The 21,786-nt window shown below is 42.3% G+C and overlaps 1 protein-coding gene across 1 annotated transcript in view; it reads left to right on the top strand.

Moving 5' to 3' along the window:
* Nucleotides 1-21,786, top strand: part of MIPEP (mitochondrial intermediate peptidase) — a gene marked incomplete at its 5' end in the record, with an annotated part of 213,250 nt that overhangs the window by 148,432 nt on the left and 43,032 nt on the right. Inside the window, 2 exons of the mRNA XM_082246681.1 lie at nt 14,207-14,328; nt 15,494-15,567. Of these exons, the coding sequence (XP_082102807.1) occupies nt 14,207-14,328; nt 15,494-15,567 (196 nt within the window). The remainder of the gene's footprint in view (nt 1-14,206; nt 14,329-15,493; nt 15,568-21,786) is intronic.

The following is a 21,786-nucleotide window of genomic DNA, read 5'->3' as shown; positions in this document are numbered from 1 at the left end:
ATATAATGTTTGTGGCTTCTAAGTAATTTTCTAGTCAAAAAAAGTTGATTTTTAACTGTAGGAGTGGTGTGTCAGAATTGGCCCGGATGGCAAGTAGTTAAGTAGAAGTACACCCTAGTGCTAAAATCCCTGCATCTACAGATATCCACAATCTAGCACTAACCTATCTAGCCCTATAAAGAAGATATCCATATACATACCTTTTTTTGAAGCCAATCGGACCTGATCCCACGCCGGGGCTTCGCTGTGGAAGCCGATGCAGAGGACACATCTGACAATGGAAGCCCCATTGTTAGTCTACGGGTGATGTCATTTATCTATCATTTCACAACTGTTGTCGGCCGTGTCCTCTGCAGAGCTTCCGCCGCTGGAAATCGGGTTGGATCGTCTTGGATTTCATCTTTAGAGGGCTAAATAGGTTAGTGTTAGATCGTGGATGTCTATAGATGCAGGGATTTTGGTTTTAGGGTGCACTTCTGCTTTAATATAATGTGAATGGATTGGTTTAGGTGGGTCCTCTTATACCATAGTTTTAGTAAATCTAAAAGAAATTGAACGGAGATTGTACAATCAGGTTGCATAGTGTATGGAACTCTTTATGAAAGAACATAGGAGAAAGTGACAGTAGACACTCAGCTGTCAGGTCCTGCTCACTCCTCAGCATGTTTTTTTTTTTTTTTTTTGGTAGTGGTGGGGGGGTTTGGAACATTTCTGCTTGTTCGCTTGAATGGGCTGCCCTACCCGCAACAAACTCCCCAACAAAACTCCAGAGTTTTTTTTAGAACGGAGCGTGACGTTTTTTTTACTGCACATTTTGGTGCGTTTGTTGCACAGCAGACGTGTGCCTGCCACCCATGCTTGGGATGCCAGGGACACTTCTCTTGTTTTCAATAGTACAGCTCTGCTCCACATAGGCTGTTATGTTATCACCCAGCTCCTACACGCTCTGCCTACTGAACAATCAATGCAAGATGAAGTACTAAACTTTCAGTGACTATGTATAGAGGGAGAAGCTCACTGACAATTTCTGTATGTTATAGCAGAGGGGTGTGGGAGCAATCTCCTGGAGGGAGAGGGCAGGTGCAGGATGTGTGTTAATGAGGTCAGCCGCTGAACTTCTTCCTTGTAACAGTTTTTCCATCCCAAATACCACATTAATGAAGCAGGAAGTAATGGAGGAGTTTTCTGTGGCACACACTGGAGGCTGATCTAAGGCCTGTCCTAAAAGACAGCGAAAGCTTTTTCATTTGTGCAGCAGAGGTACATTAATGATATTGGTATATAAGGAAGCTGGAATTTAGGGGAAAAAAAAAAGTTGAACTTTGCCTTTAAGGTAGAATAAAATAATTATCAGGGCTAGAAATGGAGTGTGCCGGATTCAATTTACCTGCTTACTTATAGAAACAGCCTAGGGACATGTAATAAAAATAATTATGCTGTAGATTGAAAATTAAATTCTTCACATGAAGGCTTAGAGGGTAGATGACAGAGGCTTCTGCAGCCAAGAGCTGTATTAATTCCCGGTTTCAGAACATTTTGTATTACTGTAATATCAATACACAAATAACATAACATACATGTTAATATGCAAATATAGGCAACAGTTGTGCTATTTCATATGAACTTTACATGATATTTACAAGTTCCTTTAATATTTAAAGGATACCCTTTTGGTCATGAAAACATACGGGTAATTTTCCACAAAGCATATAAGCGTCTTGTGGTGTACCTTTTTGTTAATACTCAGATTGTTTTCTGTGAGGCTTACTGGTTTACATTAATGGTCAATTTTCTCGATGGCTGCTTGCAAGTTGGCTTGTCGGAGTTTCTTGTGACGTGCCAAGTATGCCCAACATCAGCAGTCATTGCAGAGCCACATGGTGGTGCACCATATCTCCAAAGTATTTTCAATACTGTAAAATAGTAATTATGGAATTCAGCTGTAAGTGTGACACCATTGCTATAGCTTATTGGGGAGATGCTGGCTTTTGTAGAAAATGTTACCACTAGTGTCAACAAAAGATACAATATAGGAAGCCAAAGGTTGATTATGCCCATCGTTAATGACCAAAAAAAAAATATTGGTTTTGGGTAGAGCTTGATTTTGTATGTCGATTATCTTAATCATACAGTACAGGACACAAGCTGAGTATTCAAAGACCCTGGGGTTATAGGCTCATACCTTCAGGTGATTGGACACTGGCAAAGCTTTTGGCCATCCCTAGGTGTATGGTGATTACATAGTGGGCTGGACCTACCAATGACTTCATGTACACTTGCTAAGACTGGTGGTGAACTCCTCTCACCTAAGTTACTGGCTTTGCTGTGTCAACTATTCTGCCCACCTAAAGCAGGCTCAATCATACTTCCCAAAGCATTGATACTTCATCTTACAAAAAATATGATAAATATATCGGGGACAGTGAGACTTGCTAAACACCACAGCAGGTCACACTAGCTGGAACTTCATAGATCTTGCAGTCCTAATTCCCAAGAAACATTGTTTGATTTGAGTGACCCTCATTTATACTTTTATGTTAAAAGCTGCTTTGGCTTGATGGTATGTATTTAATCAAGATCCATCAACACATATGGGTAAGGTTCCGTTCACATGTAGGCGTTTTGGGGCGTTTTTGGGGAGTTTTTCTGCTCTAGGATCAGCTCTCAAAACGCCCAACAAGACGAATCCTATTCATTTCAATGGCCCCTGTTCACATCTGAGCGTTTTGACGCTTTGAGCAAAACGCCCAATGCTCAAAAAAGTACATGAGCTTCTTTTTGGGCAGATTACAGGCGTTTTCCATTGGTCTCTATTCAATCTAAAAACGCCTGCAGAAAAAACGCCTCTAAATCGCGGTAAAAACGCGTGAAACCGCTACGCTCAGGTGTGAATGTAGCCTAAAGGTACAGGATTTCTGGTATTATTTTTGTTTACCCAACTCTTCTTGCATAACATTTCTTTTTTACATTAAAACAAACTCTGTCTTCATTGAAGTAAAGGTGTAACATACAGAAACTTAAAAAAAAAAAGTAATCAAACTGAAATACCATAGAGATACAATTAATTATACCCGTGCTAGTGGTGCTAAAAAGTAAAAAATATGAAAAAAATGTAATATACAAAATGAAATAAAAAAATGTATTAAATATTGCAGCAGCTGTTCACCAGGCCAAAATGACCGGATAGAAGCATGTAATGGAAAGAAGACAGCGCTTGCAAAAATGCATAATAAATACCATATATGAACTAAGTAAAGTGCACAGTGCTTCAAATTTAAACATGAAGTCCTTTTCCAGTGAACAAAAGTGCACGAGTGCTTAATAATTAATCAAATTGACATATACAAAGTCCAAAATTAATGCAACTGAATAATCCAAAATATTAAAGTGCTGGTGCTGCTGAAATGCTGAAATACTGGAGTGCAAAAAACGTGCAGAGTGCCTAGGATCCCTCTAAGAGCCGCACTCACCAGATATGGTGGACTCCTGATAAGGGTCAAACCAGTTTGAAGTTACAACGATCACACTGGACCACAGACCACTCCAAGAACTGTCTTTTCCTCTTCATATAATTCGGGTCAGACCCAGACACTAAAGGACTCAAGCGGAAGGAGTGGACCAAATAGTGAAGCCAGTGCGGTGCGGCAGAGCCAGCTGACGTCACTTCCTGGTTCAGTGGAACGCACGCATGAGCGTTCCCCGAAGTCATTGTGAACACGGCGTCCAGTCTGTTTCTTTCCCGCATATGCGACTTAATCACATCTTTGCTGTAAGTAGATTTATATTGTATTAAAAACCTTTGCACATACTGGCTTCACTATGTGGTCCACTCCTTCCGCTTGAGTCCTTTAGTGTCCGGGTCTGACCCGAATTATGTGAAGAGGAAAAGACAGTTCTTGGAGTGGTCTGTGGTCCGGTGTGATTGTTGCAATTTCAAACTGGTTTGACCCTCATCAGGGGTCCACCATATCTGGTGAGTGCGGCTCTTAGGGGGATCCTAGGCACTCTGCATGTTTTTTGCACTCCAGTATTTCAGCACTTCAGCAGCACCAGCACTTTAATATTTTGGATTATCCAGTTGCACTAATTTTGGACTTTGTATATGTCAATTTGATAAATTATTAAGATCTCGTGCACTTTTGTTCACTGGAAAAGGACTTCACGTTTAATTCGAAGCACTGTGCACTTTACTTAGTAAATATATGGTATTTATTATGTATTTTTGCAAGCGCTGTCTTCTTTCCATTACATCAAATACCAAAGAGCCACATGGTGAACCATTAGACAGCAATTTATGGTACAAAAAAACATTCAGCACATTTATATTTAAACACAAACCATACTATATAAACAAAAATTGACTTGTGCTTTTGCCTGACTTGTGGTCATGATACCTATTACCTTCCTTTACATTACAACTAACATCACAGCAGCAGCACATAACAAACTCATTGTACACACATTGCATATAATGGTCTTTTTTTTTCTTTTTTTTTTTTTTTTTTAGTTGACCCGAACATACTTATTAGTTCAGAAATCTGCCAGCACCAATAGTTTTTTTGTTGTGCCTTCCAAGATATTGTAGGTGTAAACAGAACCAAACAAAGACTTCTTTTAGGTTTTTGATAATCGCTAAAAAGCTTATTCCTTATGTACTTTTAATTAACGTGAAGCTCTCACAAGCTAAACTGTGGCATTTCTTTTGACAAGGTAATCATCCTAGATTGATGTCAGGATGAGTCAAAGGAGCCATCTTTGATTGCATATTCTGGTTACCTTTGAGCTTGTGTGCACTGAAGGCAGGCAGTGACAGGACCTGCAGATGGCACATTATCAGAAGCCTCTGGGCCATTCTGCACAACTGTTCTTAATAAATGGATGGAATGTCTGAGGAAGATTTCCTGAGGTGGTTCCAACTCTGCTGTTACAGATAAGTGTAGACTTTACTCCATCAATCCAGTCTTACCTGTAATGTAACCTCCAGCCAAGACCAATTTCTTAAGTGTACATGTTTTTAGCCTTTTGTTGTGTATCTTTATTCTCTGCCTTGGAATACCAGTGTTCTAGTTCGTGTGGGATATGTAATGAGCCCTTATGATCCAGAATATTAAAGAAAATGTTTGTGTTTATTTTTTACACCACTGTCCTAAATGCTATAATTTAGTAAACTGGCAAAGAATTGTCGTAGGATTTTACAAGATCAACTTTTTTTTTTTTTTTTTTTTACATTCTTTAAGGATATTTAACTGTGATTGTGCTGTCATTAAATGTCTTTCTATCTCCTCCATTGAGGGACACAAGAATACTTTAACCTGTAGATTATAAAGGACTGAACACTGGAAAACAAAATCCTGTAGGCCAGTCCAGGATAACCCATGCCATTACCAGCATGCCTCAGTTTTTGTGCTAGTGTTCTAGGAGGGTGAACGTCTTGTCTTCAGCTCCACTGTGTGAAAAGACTAACCTACTTTAGCTAGCACCTTTTTTTCTAACTCTATAAAAGGCTCTTTTTTTTTTTTTTCCCCCAATCAAATCTCTTCTCGGCATCTACTAGAGTTTGTCTCCTCGATTGCAGCCAACTTCAGCCAGCCTTGATTTTGGAGTGCCATATCAAGACCTCGCTAGATTGGAGGTTGTGGAAATAGGCTGGAAGTGACCTTCAGGCAATGGGTTCCTAAATGGGTATTTTCCAGACTCCATACTGGCAATAGTTAGAAATGGAATGATTTCATGGCCCAGAGCTACTGATACTGATTAGGCGCTTGCCTGTCTCTAAAGAGTTATGTTGTGAAATGCATCATCGGACTCCAGTAAAATACCCTGCTTCAGGCCAACTTTCACTGCGGAAAGGGTTAATACTGTGGGACATCATCCTCTGGCTAGATTGTTGTGCACTGGCATATGGTGTCGAGGAAGCGTTTCCCCAATGCTGCCCCTGCTTGTAAAGAGTAATTTAAAAACTTTGATCTATCTCTGCTGCTTGACTACAGTAGCTTCAGTCACCTCCTGCCATCCAACCATAACCTGCTACCAGTTGTCCAGGTTTCATCAGTACCTAAGGCCTGCCTATTATGTTGCCTTACAGCCACACAGTTGCAGTTTGTCTGATTCCAGACACGGGATAGAAGGGTATGAGAAAGGTCCTGCTGTAACAGGTGTCCCCAGCTCAAACTTTACTAATGGCTTCGGAGCTGTAGCCATTGGTGACTGGGGAGCTTGCCTACTAGTGGTGCTTAGAGTTTATTCTGTCATTGGAGTCCTCTTTAGCTATGCTTGTTGTGACTGGTTCATTTTGCCTCTTGCAAATGCATTCAAGTATGAGGTGATGCATTGGAAAGCCATACAGAACAAATGATTGAACCTAAAACAGCAGGCGTTGAACATAGCAAATAACTATGTTGTAGCTGGTAGTAGTTGTCTGTATAGTCCATGAGCAAATATTGAACAGCATTGAAAGAGATGGCATTTTGTGTGGCAGGCAAAGCTTTTATCTGTTAGGTAAAGCTCTAGTAAGCCAACGGCTTGATTCTAGGCCATAGTAACATATCAAGAGCTGGATAGCCCAAGGAGAGTACATTTTAGGTAAGAATGAAAAAAAGAATTGGAACAAAGAGGGGGTAGGTGGAGGGTATGTAAGTGGAAAAGATGACAGGTCAAGTGTTATCGTTGCACCCAGGAGGCTTTCCAAGGGGAGGTCTTAATCATGAGTATCAAAGGGACCCAGGGATTCCATACTCATTCAAATTTAGTATGCGTATTGGTTATTCTAGCTGTAAAGGGTTTGCATGAGTTTAACTTTTCTCAAAGGCGAGTAAATAAGTCAAGTGTGTTCAGGCCATGTGTCTGATTCCATTGGGAGGTAATTAAATATCCAGTGACTGTTAGTACATGTAGAAGTAATTTTCTGGAGTGCTTGGACAAATGTAGGGTGGGAGGATCTAGCAGAGATGGATTTGCAAGGGCATGTAAATAAGAGCTTCAATGCCTGCCAGAAAGGCTGTATCTTAAGGCAGCTCCAGAAAATGTTAAATGTTGTTCCTTAATGTTTAAGGCACCTCCAGCAGTAATCGGAAATGTTATGGTTGAGGTTATGTCAAAAGGAGGACTTATGATACCAATAGTACAGGACTTTGAACTGGTTTTCTTTGTAAACTCTCTCCAGGTTGGCCTATGTTTACATAAGTTATCCCCCTTCAGTCCATTAGGAATGCCGCTGCCAAACTCATCCACCATACCAGCCATTCAGTGTCTGCTACCCTTCTCTGCAAATCTCTCCAATGTCTGTTGCTTCCCCAACGAGTAAAATTCAAATTACTAAACCACATCATACAAAGCCATTAAGAACTTTGGCTCAAACTAAATCACCAATATATTCTCAATTGTATCTAAATTGTCCTCTCTGCTCTTCCAAAGACCTGAAGAGTAGGAAAATGGTATAGCGCTCCCCTACATTTCTACAGTAAACTGCCACACTGCAAACACTAAATGTGAGGCACTATATATCACTCACAGTATAGTATACATTATGCTATACAGGTAAATTATGAAAATGCTCAACTAAGAAAACCAATGCATTTAGACATGAAACCACTGTGATTCTAATGTCCGTGATAGACACAAGTGTGCACATCCACTAGTGTTAAGCACTATTTAAACTTATTAAAGTCCAAATGTGAAGAAACTATGCCATGAATTCCGTGGAGAGTTTACCAAACACCTCAAGTGCCCTCCACCTTCCAAATGATGTGCTTACCTCCATTTTTGACCTTCCGCAGGTCATCCGGTGCCTTCCCCTTTAAAGGACTGAAAAATCCTCTGGTGGGTGGATAGATCCTATTCAAAGCATCCACTGTGTCCTATGACATTCCTTAGCAGTGGTGCTCATAAGGGAATCAGAAAAACTGACATATAGCCAATGTGTAGCACCCTAGCCGAGAACATAAAGACGTGGAGTTTACTTAGCCTCATTAGCCAAGCTGCAAGCCACGTGTAACCGTACAACGTCAAGCTGCTGCTAAGCATGCACAGCGCTACATTCCAAACTTTTGTTTTCTTTGTTGTATGTTTTATAATTTACCTATATTGCATAATGTATACTATACTGTTTGAGTGATATATATTGCCTCACATTTAGAGTGTTTGCAGTGTGGCAGTTTACTGTAGAAAGCTTAAATAGGAATACCATTTGGTATACAGCGGCAGACCCGAATACTCAATTAGCGGGCCGTGAATCGTGTGAATTACACACATTCACCGCAGACGTCACAAAAATTAACTGGACAGATTACAAGCAAACCGAGCAGGTTAGGAGACATCTGCACACAGCCACTTGTACAGTGTTTACTAATGATTTAAATAAGGAACATTTGTGGGGGAGAGTTTACTTCCACTTTAATATCACACCCCCTGATCCATCCGATAGGATGATTCCTCCATGGTTGCAGCAGGGAATGAAAAACCGCTGGTAGACGCACTTATCACTGTAGTGCATGAGACTTTAAAGATGGAGGATGCGATTGATGTAGCCACGAATGTGGCTGTGTCGTTTGGTACACACAAGTCGCATCTTACTCCAAAGGTGTTTCCTTATGTGCCTTATTTTGACAGGTTTTTCTGTAAGGAAAAGGAACAACCAAAATTACCCTTTGTGGTCCCCAAACATTGTGCTGTACGTTACCCTTTTGAGGAGTCCCTTTTAAAAAAGTTGACTAGTCCACCAATGGTGGACCCTCCTGTTTCCAGGTTGAATAAAGCAACCATGATTCTTAAAGACCAGGCTGACAAGAAAGAAAATTGCGATGCTTGGCACCTTGCTCCTGCGTTCAGAACCTGGTTCTCAAACAACCTCTGTCACGGGATTCACACTTGGCATCCCCAAATGGCTAGACCTTGCTGCCCTCTACGACCGGGGTGGTCGACATGACACTGTAAACATAAACATAAAAAAATATAAAAAAAGAGGGCGTACCAGCCTAGCGCATTATCCTCAGTGGGCTTTTATTAATAAATTATTAAAAATGTCTATTCACAAACAAGTGATGTAAACCAGCATATCATATCTGACTGACAACGTCCATAGTGTTGGAGTCCACGGTCTTAGTCAAGGAAATCGCTGGCGCGTTTCGAAGCTGTACCTCTTCCTCTGAGCCTCATATGCTGGTTTACATCACTTGTTTGTGAGTAGACATTTTTAATAATTTATTAATAAAAGCCTACTGAGGATAATGCGCTAGGCTGGTGCGCCCTCTTTTTTTTATGTTTACAGTGACAAGAAAGCAGAGGCTGTGGCACGCAGCATGTTTACTATGGCTGATTCGTGATTGCGGCCAGTCTTTGCCTTAGCCCTAGTGTCTCAGACCCTAACTGAATGAGCCAAGCTTTTGCGCCAGAGCCTGGGGAGGGGATGCGCAAGTCCCCACTGCTTATGTTGATTTAGCGGACCAGTTGGTCCATGGGCTGCAGTTTATTTGTGATGCAGCTTTGGATACAACTGCTGTGCTGTCCAAACGTTCTGTTTCAGCGGTGGTGATTAGGCGCGTGCTGTGGCTTAAGAATTGGTCTGCAAACCAAGTCTCTAAGAGAACTCTCATTGATCTGGCCTTCAGGGTGATCGCTTGTTTGGGACTACCCTGGATGACATCATTAAGGGTAACACGGGGGTGGGGGGAGTACCTTCCTGCCACAGTCAAACAAAGGGAAGGAGTCTCGCCGCAGAATGCCCATAGACGGCCTTCCTTCTCAGCCCATAGAGAATTATTTTGTACTTCTGGGATGGAGAATAAGGGAAATAGATCTTTTAAATCTTCCCCTGGAGATTCCAAGCAACCTTGGTCTGGTAAGCCTAGAGCTAGCTTCCCCAGACCAGCAGACAAGACTCCTTCAGCATGAAGGTATGCCCTCACCCATTATTTGGGTGGGGAGACATCTTCGCTGGTTTCCGCCCTGCAGACCTCTTTGGTGAGCGTCCAGAAGATCCGCAAAATGTTTCTTTTGGTAGTACCCAGAAAGGGGGACAATGATTGTCCTTTTTCAGATTTTTTTTAGGTCCTGAGTCTCCTTGTGTGTTTTTCATTCCTGCAAAGGTTCTTCAGGTTATGTCTGAACTACGTAAGGTCCCCCCTATCCCTGTCCAGGGAATTGATTTACCTAGGTCTGATTCTATTTCTGACCAGTGTGATCCTTCCTCTGCACAAACTTCAGGGACCACAGGCCGTGATTCAACGGCTGCTGTCACACAGATAGTTCTCTCTTTTTGGCTCTGAGGAAGAGGGTCCTCCCTCGAAACACGTATGCCACATCAGGTTTTGAGGACGCCATCATGCTATCCAGCAGTAGAGAAGTGTCCTGGAAGCGAGCGGTGCCCATTTCCTATATGCTTGTTCATATGCTACGTTTGTGAGTATATTGTACACTACCCTTCTTTGATTTTAATAAACTTTTAAGTGGTAATGCACAAGGTCGGTGCGCCCTTCTCTTGTTGTTTTCTTGTAGTGCCTTTTGGATACCCTTGGTCCTGAGGGGGGCAGCAAGACCACTTCATTTGTGTCATAAAACCGCCTAGAAGATTCACCTTCCCGCATACCACTCGAGCGCAGGAGAGATATTGTTGTTTTTGAAAAACTGAGGGATAGAGGTCTGTCTGGATCAGGGATCCCTACTATGGTGAAGGCAAGGAAGTAGTCTTCCAGCAAGATATACCATTGTACGTGGAGAGCGTACATTTCTTGGTGTGAGTCGATTGGCGCTCATCCTCGATCCTTTTCTGTGGCTCGGATCTTATCCTTTCTTCAACAGGCCGTTGATCAGAAGTTGGCCTTCAGTACCATCAAGGGCCAGGTATCTACCTTGGCAATCTTCTTTCAGCGACCCCTAGCCACGCACTCTTTAATTCGCACCTTCATTCAGGGGGCTCGACATGAGGTTCCACCTGTACGATCTCTTTTGCCGCCATGGGTTTTAAATTTAGGGTTTTCGGTTCTCCAGAAACCTCCATTTGAGAATATTCGGGCGATTCCTTTGCCTACGTTATCCCAGAAGGTGACATTCTCGGTGGCTATTACCTCAGCTCGCGGGGTATCGGAATTGGTGGCATTATCCTGTTGCAGTCCCTATTTAGTGGTCCATAGGGATAAAGTGGTTCTTCGTCCCTGTCCATCTTGGACCTGCCCAAAGTTGTCTCTGACTTCTATTTGATTGAAGACATTGTGTTGCATTCCTTGTGTCCCTAGCTGGCTCATCCCAATGAATTTGCTTTGCATACCTTGGATGTGGCTCATGCGATTTGTGTGTATCTGGCAGCTATGGACTCCCTTTTTTTGGCTATGGACTGACCAAGAAAAGGGCTAGTCGCTTCTTGGGCTACCATCTCCAGATGCATCAGACAGACGGTGACTCAGGCCTATTCCATTAAAGGTCAGGTTCCACCTTTCCATGTCACGGCACATTCTACTTGGGCGCTGAGTGCTTCTTAGGCCTTCCGTCATCAGGCTTCAATATTGCAAGTTTGCAAGGCGGCCACTTGGTCGTCTGTGCATGCTTTCACAAAATTCTATAAGGTAGATACTTTGGCATCTGCAGTTTCTTCTTTTGACCGCAAAGTTTTCCACGCTGCTGTTTAGGAGGGGCTGTTCCCTCTTGAGGGGTGTTTTTATTTTATTTTTCAGACGGGGCTCCTGTGTCCTGGCTAAAGTTCCTGTGCCCTGGCTAAGGCTCCTGTGTGTACTGGTTAACGGCTCTTAAGTTTAGCCTTGGGTTATTTTCCCCACCCCTCATTTTCCTTTTGGCACTGCTTTTGGACGTACCTCCCTTTTAGATAAGTTCTCATGAGCAGGGCCCTTTGATCCCTCTTGTACTGAATTGTATTGTAATTGTACTATCTGTCTATATTTTGTAAAGTGGTGCACAAAGTGTTGTTTCTATGTATAACATGTGCAGATAGGAGTTTTGCCCCATTCCTTCTTGGTAAATTATCTGTTAAAAATGCATAGCCAATTGAGCAATTGTGTTTTGAGGCAATATCAGAATGTGAGTTCATCCGAAGCTTGTAAATGTTGGAGATCAGTCCCTGGCATGTTGCCCTCATAATATTAAGTGATTTCTAAGGGTGTGGGGTGAAAAAAAGTTAAACTAAGAAGTATACTATGCAAATTCTTTAATTTTGAAGATACTTCACGTTCAAGATGCTAGTTGTTATAGTACCTTAGGGTAGCAAAGGATAGAGCTTTTAGGTCCACACATCAAAAATGTTGCCTATGTAAAATAGATTTACACTCTCATGGCATCACCTTGTGGTGTGTGAAAGCAAGGAGTTTCAATGGACCAGGACTATCTATAGTTTTTCAATCTCTGACTTTATAGTGTAAGTATAGCATTACTGGTCTCAGGACAGGTGCGTACTAATATCCGTGAAGCTATTAGTAAAAATATTGGTAAATCTGGGAATGCTAGCCCCCTCTTGCGTTTGAAGGACTGTATAAGGCCCCATTCACACTTGTGCAAATTGTCATGCGACTTTGGACCCCTAACTCACAGGACAAGTTGCGCCCCATGTTTTCAAATGGGTACTGTTCATATCTGTGCAACTTAACGTCGCAGCAGCTTTAAAGTAATTCCTGCACTACTTTGGTCCGACTTTCATGTGACATGAGGGTCATAGACTTCAATATAAACCCTCAAAAGTCACACCTGAATGATATACAAGCGACTTGTGTGTGACTTTGTAGAACACACGCACTCACATGGTCAAAGCCAAAGTCTCATTCGTCCAAAGTCCCATCGAGTCGCACAGTAGATTTGCAATGGAAATCACACGATTTTGAAGTTACACAAGTGTGAATGGAGCCTAAATGTTTTCTCTAAAACCATAGTGTCTGTGGTACCCCCAGGTAAAAGGGGAAAAAGTCTTGTTGGAGTTTATTCAGATTGGTTAATGGGATTTTCATTGGGAACATTAAAAACTAAAGTAAGATTGAATGGATGTGATTCTGCCTAGCCAGGAAATGTGGTGCCTCATCCAACTACATAGGAGTTGTCTCATTTCTCATGAGCATGTTAGGGAGAGATAGTAGTCAGGGGTTGGGTGACAGTTGGTTTGTCAACCCCAAAGGGAGTTAAAGTAGCGATTGTTGATAGAAATCCCTTTGATGTCCTGAGTATTGTGGATCACACAGTCCAAATGACATCTAAACTACGAAGTGCAATTTCTTTAGGATGCATTTGTCAGGCAGTCACCTCAGCAGCTATCTCACAATGGATTAGACAGACGTTTGGTCAAACTTAAGCCTCGTACACACGCACAAATTGTTGGCCGACCGATCGGCTGTCTTTTGTCCAGTGTTGTTTGTTGGTTGAAATGTGCTCTAGACCTGCACTGGACTTTTGTTGGCCAACAAAAACCAACTTCAGAAGTGATGTCATGTGATGGTTGACTTTCCTTGTGTTTTTTCTTCTCTGAGCATGCCCAGTCTTGCTCATCTGATTTTTGTCTGCCGAAATCTGTACTGACTGAGGAACAATCGGCCATTCTGTTGTTGGCCAACAAAAATTTTATAGCATGCACACCAGATTTTTTTCGGCCGAAAATTCGCAGTTGGTTGTCGGAAGCATCATACTAACAAGCCTACAATCGGCCAATCGGACGTTGGCCGACAATTTGCGGCCAACAATCTGTGCGTGTGTACGGGGCGTTACACCATGAGACGTCAGTTACCTCCCTTTCCCGTTGCGACCCATTCCACTAAAGCCATTAGAGGGTTCTAGACTTTTGCCATCAGACACCTGGTCATCGGTTCACACTTTCACAAAATTTTACAAAGTTGATGCACCAGCGGATTCTTGTTTTGGTAACAGTGTTTGGTGCCATAAACAACATAGTGCCAAACTTTTGGGACAGAACAAAAATGCTTTAACAAAGCAGTGTGATCTCTTTGAGATGTTGTAATTACCTATAGATGGTACACATTCACTTTGGCATACAGGAATGCACCACAAAAAAGAACATCTTACACTGTAAGTCTTTTTTAGATGCCTACAAGTGGGGGACAGGTAGTGAGAGTAAAAGAAAAATATGCAGTTGTTATATGTTTTGTTTCAAAATGAGTGTAATTGTTGGAACCTTTTTACTGGGTTCTTCAGTCTTTATATATGTGATCCTGTTAGAATATCTGTAGTTCATTAATATATTACCTTACTCTATTTCTTATGGCAGGCCTGGCAACTGAGATTTAGCCATCTTGCTGGATATGGAGCCAAGTACTATTCATATCTAATGTCTCGGGCCGTTGCATCCATGGTGTGGAGACAGTGCTTCATGAAAAACCCATTTAACCGGTAAGGGATATACACTGCTTCATTCTGTAATGGGAGGATCCATTACTTTTGTAACCACATTGCAGTTATTATAGCTAACCTGTCATTTTAGTAACATTCTGGGTACCTGTCCAGTTTTTTTCCTGTACTTCTCAGAATCCCAGATCAGAAATGCAGCTACATTGAAACAGCTGAATGGAGGAGGCAGACCTCCCATTAATCCTCCTATTCTCTATTCATAAAGCAATTTTTGCTGGGGGAACAGATAGTACAGCTTCTGTGAATGGCAGAAGGAGGGGGGGGGGGGGGGTCGGATTGAAAAAGTAGTCATACTCAGCACTTATGACGAGTGCCTGTCACAGGTGGCACAGCAGAAACCTCTTGAAGTATAGACCCAACCAATATTTTGAATTAGAGCTTTAAAGCTTAATTCCAGGCAAATGGCTAAATATTAAGTTAAAAATTCATACAGTATCTCACAAAAGTGAGTACACCTCTCACATTTTTTTACCATCTAAAGTGAGTGTACAACTTTGTATAACAATGTAAACCTGCTGTCCCCTCCAAAATAACTCAACACACAGCCATAAGCCACACAGCCATAAATGTCAAAAGCACAGTTTCTATAAATGTGGCATAGGGTTGGAAAGGACAGGCATAGTAGACACTTTTTAACAAATGCTTGCGAAAGGTGAAACCACTCATATTAACCCTCACAGCCTTGGGAAAATCACAGCTGCAGGGGTATCCAGGGGACAGAAGGTTTTAGGCAACAGAGCAGCCACCAGCACAGTGGACACTCGTCCTTCAGGGAAGTACTATCCCTGTTGCTGATAAAATAAATAAATCCCTAAACTTCAGCTTTAATTCTGTGAATTATTCTTCATAAAGTTTAGATTTTATTGACTCTTACAAAGCAGATGAAATGTGAGCTTGTTCCTTTGTTGGGTGTATGCAAATGAATCTTCACATTTTGGGACCCAGTACAGTGGCCATCATTCAGCAGCAAGTTTTTTGAGATGGCAGGAACTCTTCCTGAGGTCTCTGAAGAATGAAGGCTGTGATTGTGTCATGGGGGCAGGCTTCATTAAATCTGTATCAGTCAGGAAATAAGAAACTTATCACAGCATGTCCTTATGAGAACTGAGCATGCAGGTGGCAGTAACAGGATCTGTCTTGTCCGCAGGGTGATGGGAGAACGCTATCGCAGGGAGATGCTGGCACATGGTGGTGGAAAGGAGCCCATCCACATGGTAGAAGGTAAAGTGAAAACAAGAGACGTTTGATCTTATGCTCTTTTTGTCTGTTCACTCGACCAGGGTGTATATTTAGCAAACAGCTGCTGATGCGATGGTTATCAATAGTTCAGATATTCCCAGTGCTGGCCTTTATGTGAACAAATTCTCAGTAATGTCAGTAGATTCTCATATAAGCTACTCAGAGAACTTGGGAAACTGGACCTTAATTTTGGTATTCTTTATACTGGGAGGATGTTATGAGCATATCTTTGGGTGTCTTAAATTAGATCTTAAAATAGACCTTTGTTGTAAAAAAAAAAAAAACTGTAATTTTTTTGTGTGAGGGAAGGAGTTGTCCCATTGTAGCGTATTCCTTTCACTTCCTGTCCTAGAGACACAACAGAAAGTGAGTGGAAGTCTTCTTAAAGCGGAGTTCCGGCCTCAGGGTTCAAATTTAGATAAAAATACCCCGAGACAGTCAGGGCTAGTACATTCCACAATGGATAGCCTCTGAACTGTCCCGGGTCGCACTTACCTGTAAGGAGAACTACTTACCTTGAAAAGTTCTTCTCCAGCGCTGCCATCTCAGGTGTAGGCAGCTGAAGCCAGTGCGTACTCTTCTGCGGCCTCTTCGGTGACGTCGGAGTCCCACAATGCACTGCACCGGCCCTGCTCGTCACTTCCGGGGCAGGCGCGGCATCCCTGCACAGCTTCTGGGCATGCCCAGAAGCTGTTTAGCAGGGAATGCCGTGCTTGCACCGGAAGTGACAAGCGGGGCCTGTGCAGCCGCATTGACTCCTGGGAGCGATGACGTTCAGCTCCCAGGAGTCATCGCAAACCGGAAGTGACGGCGCAGGCCGCAGCCGCAGTGGCAGGAAGTGGAAGGAAGGTGAGTATATTTTCTTCAATATCAAAGTAAGTGACCAAAAAAAAAAATTGGGAGCATCCATTTCTTTTTCAGGTGGCCTTCAGCAAGCGGATGGCCCAAAATCGATTTTTTCGATTTTTGAGGCGGAAACTCCGCTTTAAAGTGAGGAAAAATCCATGCTTGGACAATTGTCACTAGAACAGGTGTCCAGTTTTGGAAGGTATCCACATCCTATTCAAGTGACAACTGTAAAATTTTGGATTTCTCACTTGGTGACCACCGGGGCGAATCCTTCCTGCAGAGACCTAGACTGCAATTAAAAAAAACAAAAAACAGACCTTTCTAATCCTTAAATATACCCACAGTTATTTTGGTTTTAAGTACACATTTTAATTATTTGATAAATTCTAAAATGGAAAATAAATAAAGTGGGCGCTGGTGCTTGTGTGTAGATAAATGATACTGTGTTCACAGAAACTTGCACAAAATATTTTGTATATTCACTAATTGTGGCACTCATATGTATTGCATTTCACACGTGTGTGTGTGTAATATCACTTTTTGTTTAAAAATCACTCCAGCACAGTATTTATACAGGTTGGGCACACTTTATAGTATATTCAGTACACTGGCCCTATTTGAGCACTATTCACAATTATTTGAATATTGATTTATTTTAATCTTTTGGGAATTTCAAATATTGATTGACACTAGATTATCATTTATATACACAAGCACCAGCGCCCACTTTGTTTATTTTCCATTTTGTTTATTGGTGTACACACACCTAAATGGGGCAGCAGGTCACCTTCCTCAGTGTAAATTATAGCAACTGGGCGCCTTCACCCTTTTTCATCTACATTTAAATTTGCATTTTCTGTCATAGTTAGTATGTTGGAAAGCTAGCCTTACAAAAAAGAATAAAAAGAGAGTGTTATAACCCCTGCCAGATTTTTATTTTTTGGAAATTTGTGCCCTATTGTGGAGATTTCCCTTCACTTCCTGCCCTGTAGCCAAAACAGGAAGTGAGAGGAAATCCCTCCAAAGTGATGGAGTCCTGGGATGTCACCAGAACTAGTGTCCCTATTGGAAGATTTTGCCTCTTACTTTTCTGATGTCAACACAAAATTTGTGATTTTCCTTTTTTTTTTCATTTTCAATGAGAATAGTAAACAGGAAAAATAGGGGGTATCTCCCGAACGGGGGCCACAGACCGCAATATAAGCTGACTGATATTCTAGTCCCTCTCCACTCTACCCAAAATTAAAAAAAACATTGCTTTTAGTGACACTTTACAAGCTGTCGACTCCAGATATGTACTTTTTTATTTGCTGTGTGCTATTTTTTTGAAATTTAAACACGCACAATGCAAAATGTATCTTTTAAAGTGGTTGTAAGCCCTTACATATAGCCAGTGAAGTGACTGGCCTCCGGTGATACACAGAGAAAACAAACCCTCCTACTTAAGTTGTGCCTTATTTATTTGCAGTATTTTCTTCTCTACATTCGTTCAAAGTGCTGAAATATAAAGCTTGTCTGAGAGTTCAGAAAAAAGGGGGCGAGAGCTGAAGTTACTCTCTGCAGAGCTCAGTGAGGAGAGCTCTAAGAGCTGATTGGAGGGAGGAAAGACGCTCCCCTCCACACAGCTCACAGGAACAGAGCTGAGACTGTCAATCAGCTGGAGGTCTCTCTTCCCTGTCACCACCTGTCTCTTGGTGTTGTGAAAATGTGTCTGAAGTGATTCATGCTGATAACAGAGGCACAAAGCTGCAGACAAAAGTGACACCTAGTGCTCTAGATTGAGACAAGTACACTATAGAGGGATATGCTTTGTTCATATTTCATGTCTGAGGTTTACAACCACTTTAAGCAAGGATGCATGTTTTTCACTCATAGTGTCACTGTGGTATTTGGTGTATGTGTAATTCTCTGACCATATGCAATAGTCTTGAATGCGTGCATTAGTATTGAATGGATTGTTTAATGTGAGGGTCAACCTAATTCGTTTTTAATTTCTTTACTACAGTCATATTGTATAGTGAATGACCTGCTTTGTGTAAGTCCTAAATGTTTATAGAACAGTTTTTTGTGGAAAACTGTGCATAGCCACAGTCCATCGAACACTGCCTGATAACCAAAAACAGATCAGCACTGTTTCTCTACAAACTGGGCATGTACACCAATTAGCCATACCTTTACGATCATCTAATATTGTGTAGGACCTCCTTTTGTCACCAAAACAGCCCTGACTCTTCGAGGCATGGATGCCACTAGACCTCTGATAGTATGTTGTGTTATCTGGCACCAAGCCATCAATGGTACATCCTATAAGTTCTGTAAGTTGCGAGGTGGGGCCTCCATGGATTGGACTTGTTTTTCCAGTACATCCCACAGATGCTCAAATGGATTGAGATCTGGAGAATGTGGAGCCTAAGTCAACACCTTGAACTCGTTGTGTTCCCCAAACCATTCTTGAGCCATTTTTGCAGTGTGGCAGGGCACATTATCCTGCTCAAAGAGACCACTGCAATCAGGGAATACCATTTCCATGACGTATTATACTTGGTCAGCAACAATATTTAGGTAGGTGGTAGTGCAGGGGCCTGCCTTGATTGCATACATGTTGAAAGTGTTTTTGTTTGACCTCATATGTGGTTTTGCTAAATCTAAAGGAAGATTGTATAATGTATGGCCAGCATAAGGCCTCATGCACACTGGCTGTTTTGCCCCACATGCATCAATTCCTGGCACTTTTGGGCACTCCGGAGGCACAAGTGCATAGTAGCACAGGTCTAGCCGCTGAATAATTCAGGCTGCCATAGATGTTGACAGGCTGCTAGCAACAGGATTGCAGGTTGCACCTGTGCCTCCAGGTGCCCAAAAACATCAGAAATTCCCTCACTTGTCAAACGACCAGTGTGCATGTAGTCTAGCCGACCATTTTTCCATTAAAATATCTAAAAGACAAATTGACATCTGTGTCCCCAGACTCCTATCTGAAGGTCTAAGGGTATTGTACCTCAGTTGTAGAGCTGGGCCGAAACAACCCCCCCCCCCCCAGTTCGATTCGCACCAAAACTCCCAAACATGTAAAAAGTTCAGGCCCTAGCCACGCACTCTATTATTGTCTATGGGACCCGAACTTGAAAATCAAAACTCCCAATTTTGAAGGCTTATATGTAAATTATTGGCGATAAAAAGGATATAATAATTCCTTTAAATATTGTGCCTGGGGGGGTCCCCTTAGTCTGCCTGTAAAGTGGCGCATCTGTACCATGTATAGAGCCTACTGCGGCAAAACTGACAAAAAAAAAGAAAATTACATTTAAATTGCAGACAATACAATACCATTGCTGGCAATAGACAAAATGTGAAAAAAACGGCATGGGGTTCCCCTTAATATCCCTGCCAGGCTCAAAGTGCCTGGTCTGGGTGGGGGAGCCAGAGACCCACGCCTTTTTGTTTCTCCACATTTTTCTATTGCCGGCAAAATAAAAAACGGAGTGCCCCCCCCAAGATCCATACCAGACCCTTATCCAAGCATGCAGCCTGGCAGGTCAGGAAAGGGGGGAGGGGAGGAGATCACCACAAGCCCTAAACATGGGGGGGGGGTGCTCTGCCTCACCCCAAAGCACCTTGTCCCCAAGTTGATGAGGACAAGGAGCTCTTCCCAACAACCCTGGACTGTGGTTGGGGGCATCTGCGGGCAGGTGACTTATCGGAAAGCCCGTTGACAGCTGATGACTCATCTGTTGAAAAGAGAAGTATGGGAGTTTCCTTTTTTTTTTTTTTCCTCATTTATGCTTACCTAGTTGGATGCAGCATCGGTCCCCTGGCGCCTCTGCCCTCAGAATCGAGTGATCGAACACCGCGGATTGCTCAGTTCTGCCTGCTCCCTGAGCAGAGAGCTGCTGATGGTCAGTCAGCAGCTCTCTGCTTAGACCCCTCCTCGCTCATTGGAGCGCTGAGCTGTGGAGGGGCGGGTAGTGGCTGGCTCAGGCTCTCAGTGGCTCGCTGAGAGGCTGAGCCAGTTGTCGGGCCAGGCACCTGGCAGATCCCCTCTCCGTAGTCATGATGACACTGTGCCTGGATCGACAATTGTGATGTCAGCAGAGAGCGGACCTCAGCCTGCGGGTCACAAGAAGTGCAAAACATACTGCACTCCTATGATCCATAGGAGATGTACAGCCAAAAGAGCTTTGGCTGTACATCTCCTTTAAGGATGCAGCGGCCTAGTTCCCAGCCCGCTCCTTAACCAGCTTTTCATTATGCCCTGATTGGGCAAAGCTTAGAATGCACTGTGCAGTGCATTGTAAGGTGCTCGGCTGACGAACATCCTGCCAAATGCCCCGCAAATTCGTCTGTTTGCCGATTGAGTGTTCCTGGATGCCGCCATAGACCATGTAAACGATACCTGATCACTAAGGGCTTTATTAGTATTAGGGAGCTGACAAAATACTTGGTGATCTCAGGTCTATAGGTTTATTTTAACATGATGTTTTGCACCTTGTACATTAAAAGATGTGTTCGGTAAACATTTGAAGTTCTCTTAATGATTGGTGTAATAAGGCTGCTGTTTTCTGGTTTTTAAACACAGTCTATTCTAAGTTGCTGTCATTCTACCCCTACGAAGCTAAAGCACATTGATTCTTTAGTGGGGAATTTATTCCGTAGTGTCTGGATGAGGAACTAGTGTAGCTATATTTATATATTATTGTAAGGCCAAGTCTGATTAGCAGGAAACCTTTGATCAATTTACACCAACATTCCAGGATACTTTTATTTTGGCTTCTTCTGCACATCTCTGCAGACATCTGCTCCATCCTGTTTTGCATTTCTCTAGGAACATTGGATTCGGACTTTTGTTTGTATGGGCAACCTAAAGGCTCTTCAGCTGTTAAAGCTTAGCACATCCCAGCATGCACTGCCAGCCAGGATGTGAAAGGAAGAATCTTATTGGTTGATATAGGCTGTGCTGAAAGGTCTTCCTTAGACACTCTCAACATCAAATGGTTCTTTTGAACATTTTGGGTGTTGTCTACATTTTTCATTAACTTATTTGCTTACAACCACACAGTAAATTGGTTGTTGCTGCTAAGACTTACCCAACAGATGTTTTAAATAGCATTCTGTTCATTGATAAAATATTAAGGAGAATTCAGCAGTAGGAGTGAAGCAAATGGCAGGGAGTGAGTTGCGTATTATGACAGGCAAACAACAACTAGTTAAATAAAACGTTCATGATAGTCATAAAATGAAAACCCCCTGCACACAAATTGACGTATACCAGTAATGACAAATCACTATTGTTTGTGCAGATCATTGGCACCCCTATCTATTGCTGCTTTCTTGTAAGGCATCTAAAAAATATAG

Source organism: Pelophylax lessonae, assembly GCF_965119305.1.
Source record: "Pelophylax lessonae genome assembly, chromosome: 2".
Taxonomy (NCBI): Eukaryota; Metazoa; Chordata; class Amphibia; order Anura; family Ranidae; genus Pelophylax; species Pelophylax lessonae.
The sequence above is the reverse complement of the archived record's forward strand: the minus strand, read 5'-3'. Positions and strand labels throughout refer to the sequence as shown.